At 30.6% G+C, this 9,125-nt stretch overlaps 1 protein-coding gene across 1 annotated transcript; it reads right to left on the bottom strand.

Moving 5' to 3' along the window:
- Window positions 1-517: 517 nt before the first annotated feature.
- On the bottom strand, window positions 518-4,713 carry LOC145034482 (transcription factor bHLH157-like). Its single transcript, XM_078982904.1, has 10 exons — window positions 4,093-4,713; window positions 3,461-3,550; window positions 3,222-3,324; window positions 3,089-3,130; window positions 2,886-2,945; window positions 1,844-2,800; window positions 1,658-1,759; window positions 1,427-1,567; window positions 1,208-1,339; window positions 518-1,120 (listed from the first exon to the last, which is right to left on the bottom strand). Exons 1-10 carry the CDS (start codon window positions 4,200-4,202, stop codon window positions 917-919), a joined length of 1,941 nt encoding a protein of 646 aa, XP_078839030.1. The 5' UTR covers window positions 4,203-4,713; the 3' UTR covers window positions 518-916.
- Between the last annotated feature and the right edge of the window lie 4,412 nt (window positions 4,714-9,125).

The raw sequence follows: 9,125 nt of genomic DNA, 5'->3' as shown, positions 1-9,125 counted from the left end.
AGGACCAAAACGACACAAAATAGTTGCTTTCGGATCAAAAGAGCAGAAAAGAGTTTTCAATGGACTAAACTTTCAAAAATAGTTACAACTCCAAATTTTTAGCTTGCTCAAAAGCAAAGTCTTCTACTTTTCACACTCTCTTTCTTCCTCCAATTTTTAAGTAATGTCACTTTCTTTTATTCCACCTTTACATATATTAGCATTATATCACCAATAAAAAGGCTGAATAAGGTCTTGGACCTTTGTCCTGTCACCATCCATAGTAGGTATATATGATCTTGAATTTTCACTTTTAATATGAACATATCATATTTCATACTTTAACTAGTTTTCTATTTTTTGATGGCTGATATTTGAGTATGTTTTGTAACACTAACCCACTACATATTATAAAAATACCACATGGAAAACACACAACATAAGTTTGGTAGATGCGCCTTTTGATATTTCAACCATCTTGGCTACATGCACGCTAAGCGAACTCATTTTAATTTGTATTCATTAAAAGGTAAACATATGCAAAAATACTAATATATATAATTATATATAACATCAACCAAAGCCCAGATGAATCTAATCACAAGATCATTGTCAGCCTACAAATTACACCCATTCTTTCTTGTTAGTTTCAAACTATAAACACTTAATTTCTAAAATTTCTGAAAAGTAACCAACCAAGAAACACTAAAAAATCAAAACAAAAACCCGAAATCGCCCCCGTATCTCTAACACGAACCTAAAGCATACGTGTTTTACACCTCCATCCACATCTTGATTTTCCAATTTGGGGCAAAATCCGCCACTCCTTTTGAAAAAAAACCTAATCACCTTTTCTTTCTTCCAAGAATACCAATCATAGCAATTACATAAATAACCAATACTTGATGAATGCTCATGGTATTCTCTATCAACAAGGTTATAAGTTCATGCCATATCCATTGTCTGCTAAGCTTACAGGAAGTTGAAGTACCCCTGAAGAATGCTGGAAATTATTGATTAAAGAATTCCCAGTTTGCATAATCTTTTTATCAAGATGAGTATCTAATGCATTCGACCCCATTGTTTGTAGAAGTTGAACTAGAGCTGCAAATATCTCATGCCTTGTTACATGCCTTTTCGCCTGTAAAACCAAATCAAATCAATTAAAAAAGATACAAACTTTATTATTAATTCTTGTTCCTTCACCATTTATAAAGTGGGTTTTTACCTCAGCTTCAACTATAAAACGTGCCCATATCTTTTCCTCTCGAACTTCCATGACTCCCTTCAAGATGGTTAACCCAAAACCTCGGATTATGTCCACAATCTCTAGAAAGAACCCGTGTTCTTCACATAGCATCTACATCAAGAAATATATATTTCATTAATTAAAAAGTAAAAATACTACATATAAAATCAGATACAATTGTTGTTACTTTTTTAATACCTCTATAAGCATTTGTCCAAGGGTACTAAGGTCCTCCACTATCAATGGACAAATCATCGTTTGGTTTCCCAATTCACATGCCCATGTCACACCATTGTTGTTTGGATCATTGGAATAATTATTCTGAAATACACCGTTATGCTGAGAAAAATAGAAAAATCAGTATTTTGAAGTTATGTCAAAAACCCTACAATTTGAAAATTTGTCATAAACATGAACGACTTTGATCACCTTTGGTTCATCCGCCTGTTTGATTCTGTCTGCGTGTTTTGTTACACTTTGCAAGAAAAGCATGTGTTTGATTGTTCGATCCAACAAACAATCGATGCTCATCTGTAGAATCAAGAAACCAATTTACATAAACTTGTAATTAATCTTTTACGATCTTTATAAAGTATTAGTATTTTTTTAATATACCTTTTCGCCATTAGGGATCAATTCTCTTAACTCAGCCATACGATCCAAAATCATCTGTCGATCTTTGGGCCTGGGTCGGGTTCCGGGTTTAGCTTTTTTCTTAATGGGCTTTGAAGATTCGGTTTGTTTTTTAGCTTGCAAGATTGTGCTTGATCCATCCATGCTATACCCATCACCTACCCATGATCCACCTGGCTCGATTTTAAGACTCTTGTTATATACAACAGGTTGTAATGAACATGAATTACTCAATTCCCATATGGAATTTCCTGTTTTCCTTCTTTTAGACGACACTTGATCCTCGATGCATGAGGTTGATGGGGTGTTGGAAGTTCCGGAAATACCCTCGAAAAGCTCTTTGATCCCAAGGTTCGAGAACAACCCTTTCTTTGGAACAAGGGTAGTTGTGTCATTTACATGTTGGGTTGGCTTCGACATGGATGTACATCCATTGTAAGAATAGTTTTCGTTTATGAGAGGTGTTACAATGTCTCCCAAATCTCCTGTACTTCCAAAAAGGTCAACGTCTATTCCGGAAATAGTCAAAGATTTTCCCTTTTCTTCAGAATCGATCGGAAGAAACCCCATGGATTGAGATAACAAGTGGTCGTTTGACATTAAGCTGCCGAATGTAACATTGCTTTGACCAGGGGACTGAGGGTAAAATTGGGAATTACTGAGATCTGTTTGGAAGAAATCATCTGGGATCATTCCAAAATCCATAGGTATAGGTAAGTCGAACAGATCCTGATGTAAATTTGTAACGGATTGGTTGTTATCGATTTGGGGAAAAGCTAAAGAAGCGCCATCACCGAAATTAGAATCTTGAGATGAAATCAAAGACGCGAACAATCCATTTGGGGAAGACGATGAGATTGCAGTTGCAGGTCCTTCGCCGTTTACGATTTCATTGAACATTCTTTTGGTTTGATTTATAAATTCTGTGGTTTCAAGAATCTGGGCATCAAAAACAACAATACATTAGATCTACAGATGTACATGGAAATTATAAAAAAGACAAACAAAAAGAATTACTACTAACCTTCTCAGATGACCCAAATTGTACAATTCCTTGTGGTTCCACAGGGATTGCTGCAATTGTCTGCAAGAGTAAAGTTTACAAAAAGATGAAACTTATGATTCGTACATGTTTTTGGACCAAAAATCGTTGTCTCACGAACAGGGACAACAGGTACAACCAAAGTGGTACCATTAAACAAACTCAAATTAAACCAAAATAAGTACCTTTATACCAGACGAAAATTGAAGACAAAACTTTGAATCGTCCTGGAAAATTAAATTAAATAAAAAACGATTAACAAGAATTCAATTTCATCATAGATTAAAAGGAAGGAAAAAAAAATGAATTAATCCGTACCCGAAACATATCCCAGATCGAACCCGAAGAGTTTTGTCCAGTGTAATTATCTTCTGAGGACATCCAAAGGTGCTTTTTAGTAAAACAAGCTTGTCCAATTAACCTAAAAAAAGATTCAAGAAAGTATTAATGATTAATCACGTTAAAAGATTGGTTATTTTTAGAAAAATTTCAGTTTAAACCAAAATAAGGAAAATTAATTGATGTTTTACATAAAGATTAGGGAAAATTAAACGTACCCTCCTCCAAGCATGGGCGTTTGTAGATGCAAATCATGGATCAGACCTCTGATTTCTTCCTCAAAAAAAACATCTTGCATAGTCAACAATCTGGAAAACAAGCGATATATTTTAAGGATAAATATAAAGAAAAAAGACTTGATAAAACACAGAAGTAGATCAAACAAAAGATACACTGATTTATAAATCGAATCGGTTTAGAAGATTTGAAATAATGAACATTTAAGTTGAGGAATATTCTTAAGGTGGAATTAATGTATGGATTTACTAAATTCATCCGCAATATGTGATGATGCTGACAAGATCTCACCCCAAAACTTGTCATTTTCCTTAATACCATAAAAACTGAACTCAACAAATGATCCTTTTTTTAGACAAAATTCTTCCTCCGATTAGAATAAAAATGAAAATGCATTTTAGATAACAGTAATACCGATAAAGACACAAATGATATGCAGAAAAAAAAGATGAAGATGTGATCTTTGAGAAAACGGTCAACCAACCCAAAAAAAAAAAAAAAAATTATACACAAGATTAACAAGAAGATTAGAACATAAACGCGATTTAGACCCGAAAATAGTGTCGATATATATATACATCTCTGTATCTAATATAGAAGTAGGGAGTCATACAGAGAATTTGGCTGGTCAAATCTCCAGAAAACGCCATAAGACCATCCGTAAGAGCGACAGAGATTCTTGAGCACATTTTGAACAGTTGAATCTTTCTGTGTTGTACCCATTTGTACAGAAGATCAAAAGGAAACTGATAAATCTTTTTTTTTTTCTATCTCTTTCGAAGACGACTTATTAGAGAGCTAGATTAAGCTCTGGGGGCAAATTCTGCAAGAAAACGAAGAAAAGCGAGGCGTTGTTCTTCTTCCACGAGACAAAGATTGCAAAGGCCAGAGAAAAGAAACCGCACTTGAAATAAGTGCTTTGGAAAAGCAATTTCCGAGTAGTTTAAAGTTTCGAAAAACAAGAAAAGCACAGCAGGCAGCAGGTGTGTTTTACTAAGCTTACGTCTCTGTGTGTGTGTGGGAAGATGAGGTTTCAGGAAAAAGGTAAAGCTGAGATTGTGTTTTTCCGAAAATGAAAGAGATGAGATGAAGGGTTTCTGATGCAGTTACACTGTCGAAAACAGTTTATGGGTGTTTGAAGCATACATTCAACAAGATTAAAATAAGATAAAGAAAAAACAAAGGGCTTCAAATGTCCGAAGAAAAGCTGTTATTCTATGAGAAAACAAAGCTAAAACACTAGCTATTAAAGGGATCTCTGGTATGAGTCAGGAAGATGCATATTTTTTTTTAGGTGGGGGTGGGGGGTGGGGGGTAGGGGGTAGGTGGGGCAAGGTGGGGTTTTGTCTTTGAGAAAGAAAAGACCAAAAGAAAAACTCCGAGCTCAAAGGATTACAAAGATCTTTCTTGGTTTCTCTCTCCCCCCATTTATGTGTTTATTACACAAACGATCCCTGGACTATGTTTCAATATCGGCTTTTTTGTTATACGGTTTATACATGTTGTCTCATTAAGCTTTTTCGAGAATACCTTTTTTAGGTAAAAGATCTTTATTTTTTGTTGTAGCATTTGACAACTTTGTATATGTAATATCTTTTGTCTCAACGTCCATAGTGGCAGTGCATAGTTTTCATTTCATATTTTATTTATTACAAAGAATCCTATATATTTCATATATTTTCTTTCTTGCCCGTTATAATAAATATGAAATTGTGTATATATACAACTTATATTGCCTTAGCAATGTATAATATTATATGAGGCGATTTCATACATGTAAACTAATGAGTTATAGTAGATTAAGAAAATATTATATTTTGTTAGAATGTACACATCACTATTAAATATGTGTTATTGTGTAGTTACATGTGTTAAATGAAAGATAAGTAAAATATGTTGCATTGTTTTGGAATTTTATGCCATTTAGATTCTTATGTTCATAGGATCCTACTTGATTGCAATCTAATTTTAATACCTATATATATAAATTCTGGCATTTTATGCCAATCATTGCTAACCAAGAAACATAATATTTTCTCAATTAAGTAAGAATTACTTCCATTTTGTTTACGGAATTACAAAATATAAATTAGTAAGAAAAAAACTAGTTATAAAAATATCAAGTAGTAATAACATGTAAACAATAGAATCTCGTATCGCATTAAAAACAATTAACAGCAATAAAAATGATATTTTGATAATTAATTCATAATTAACATTATTTCAATAATTAAAATAATTAATATTGTGATTTTTTATGCAATATCTTGAAATAAAACCCATCATAATCGTTATAGCTCTGAAATAATTTAACATTTCATTTGATATATTAGATACATGTTATTCGATAAATACTTAAAATATCATTTTACATTGACAAACCTAAATTTTTTGAATAAAAATATTTATAAGCCAACATGAGAGACATGTTATTTATATAGATGTAAATAATGTAAGGTGTGACTTGAGGATATAATCAAGCTTCGAGCCATGCGAGACATGACGATGCCTTTTACTTTTTCAAAGCTTTAAGGTGGCAAAATTTTAATATTATATATATATATATATATATATATATATATATATATATATATATATATATATATATATATATATATATAATCTGATTATATAAACAAGTCATATATTAACAAAAACTTAACATCTTCACATGTCAATATACATTTAATCTAACATATAGTCACCAATTTGCAATCATGCTTAAAATTTACAAAAATATCATCTTTCAAAAACTCGATGAACATTACAAAAACATGTTATATCCTTAGATCAAGTAAAAAAAAAATCATTTGTGTCCACGAAGGTTCCCCCGCAATGACTCTGGATTACTCGTAAAGCATGTCGAAACCTCGACTCCATAGGAAGTAAAAAAACTTGTTACACTAAAAAAGTGCGCCCTTTCGCGCCTTGCAACGTTATTTGGGTGTTAAGCTTTACAAAGTCGCCTAGGTCTTTTCCGGGACATCCACATCATGTCTCGACGCTATGGCACGCCTTAGTGCCGCCATGCTGCGTTATTTAGAACCCTAATTATTTACTATACAGAGATATAACTTTTAAAACCACAGAACGGTCAATATGATTGCTGATGCATGCATGTATATATGTGTCTGCAGTCCATATGACTGTTGATGCATACGTCCATAGTCCATAGGATTATTGACGCGTTGTTTTCAACTATTGATACCTAGTTTGCAATATATTCCCAAGAACTTGAGAACTAAAATAGGATCGTTATATTAAAACATTCAAGAGCTAAGATGTAAGATGGTAATCCCGTAATTATCAATATTTTTTACAGTGTAAATGGATTTTGAAAAAAGATCATAGGGGTAAATTAGGTATTAAAATTATCACATCCCTAAAACTCAAATCATTACTCTCTCTCTCTCTCTCTCTCATGTACCTCATTATCATCGTCTCCATCCCCTATCTAGTCAGGACGATTGTTTCTTCTTTCCTCTGTCGGCGACGATCTCTCATCACTAGATCTCGAGGATTGTAGATCGATCAGACTTGGTGCACGATTTTGTGTCGTTAGTTTTCTCCAATGACTACGGTAAAGAAACCACCGCTACACATATCTGCTAGATGAATTTGTCGAGGAAATTTGTTTGTGTTTTATCGCTTAATCGTAATCATTCTCTATCATCCCTTTAATCGGTGACAGTTTTATACTCCATATAACTTCCAATTCATGATCTTCAAATTTCTCTTTTGAGTATGCGACTCAAATCCAAATTGAAACGAACTTTAAAGTTTACTAGATTTTTGAATAACAAATTAACAAGTGTTCGTCATTTTTCTTTACGTAATTTTTATGTGATTCGAAGCCTCTAATGTTTTGATTTTCAAGTATATGTTAATCGTAAAAAATTAACAGTACGACATTTTGCAATTATTTTTTCTACATAATTTCGTCGAACATCAATATTCAATATACTCTAATAAATAACATTTAAAATTGTTTTGATCTGATTGTTATATAATCTTTTTTTGAAAAGGTATAACTATGATTTTTGGAATTCAAAAAATGCACTTTTTAAACTCGTATTTAAAGTTTCTAGACAATTCCAACCAAGTTCAATAGATTCACAAAATCCATATTTCAGATATGAGATTCGTTTATATTATAGAAAGCATTTTTAGAATATTACTTAAAATTACTTGTTGCTTTTATATATATATATATATATATATATATATATATATATATATATATATATATATATATATATATATATATTCAGGTATATAAAACTGATTCAAGAATTACGGAATTTCCATCCTCTTTGTTATATTTTTTTATTGTTATTGTTACGTGTTTGATTGATTTAGGACTGCACAATAAGATATGTTAACTTATTTCCATCCTCTTTGTTATATTTTTTATTGTTATGTTATGTGTTTTATTGATTTAGGACTACACAATAAGACATGTAAACTTAATTTTATTTATTTCTTATGTAGAATGCATGTAGTTAACCATTGCATGTTGTTTTGTGAATCTCATGAATTTAGCATATTTTTCTTTTCATGAATATATGCTTCTTGCTTTTCTTAAAGATATCAACATGAAAATAGTAGTAGCACACATCCAAACCAGTCACTATTTTAGAAGATTAAAGCATATATGTAGCGATTCATCAATTAAAAACCTGTTACCAAAAATATACATTTTATAAGGGTTGTTTCATACTTTTAAAATGTGTCTTTCATATGCGATTTGAATGCGCATAATATTTTATTATTAATTGGAAACAAAAGAATATAAGTGTGTAGTGATACATATCTAAATCACATCTCAATCACTGTGATTCATATATAATTCACAATTAAATCACATACAAATATCATGTGATTTACATATAAATCTAAAATAATTCATATATGAATTACGTCTATACACACATACATTTCGTGTGAGTGTTCTTTGTTAATTACTTTTTAAAAATTTCTTATAAATTTCATATTTGAATATTAAAATATGCAATCATGTTTGAATATCACATTATATAATTACATGTGAATTTTACATGATATAATCACATGTGAATATTATATGTATGTGCATATGTATTGTTGTGAATATTTTTACACTAATAGTTTGTTTTTTCTTTTTTGAATTTTCTTGTAGATTTGGAAGAATTTATGGAAAATATTGAAAATATGAAAATTGATAAACTAAATAAAATATGAAAATCTTGATACGAAGAAATGATAACACTATGAATCTTTGAAGTATATTTTTTTTTGTTTTTTATATTTTATTTTGTATCTAATAAAATACATGTACTATTGTGCTTATAGATTAGTAAATAAAAATAAATTTGTTTATGATTAACTTATATACATTATAGAAAAAATGCAAATCATCATTGTATTCCAAATTATATATATATATATATATATATATATATATATATATATATATATATATATATATATATATATATATATATATATATATATATAATTTTGAACACAATGATTTTGCATTTTTTTTTCCTGTAAAATATAATTATCTTGTAATTTATATTGACCAAAAATTGTCATTTCGATGAATATCCTCTAAACTATTTTTTTTTTTCATATTCCATGTATTACATAATATAACCATTTGAC

The sequence above is a fragment of the Lactuca saligna genome, chromosome 3 (assembly GCF_052625555.1).
Source record: "Lactuca saligna cultivar CGN05327 chromosome 3, ASM5262555v1, whole genome shotgun sequence".
NCBI classification, from domain to species: Eukaryota; Viridiplantae; Streptophyta; class Magnoliopsida; order Asterales; family Asteraceae; genus Lactuca; species Lactuca saligna.
Note: the sequence above shows the minus strand (reverse complement) of the source record. Positions and strands in the feature narration are given on the sequence as shown.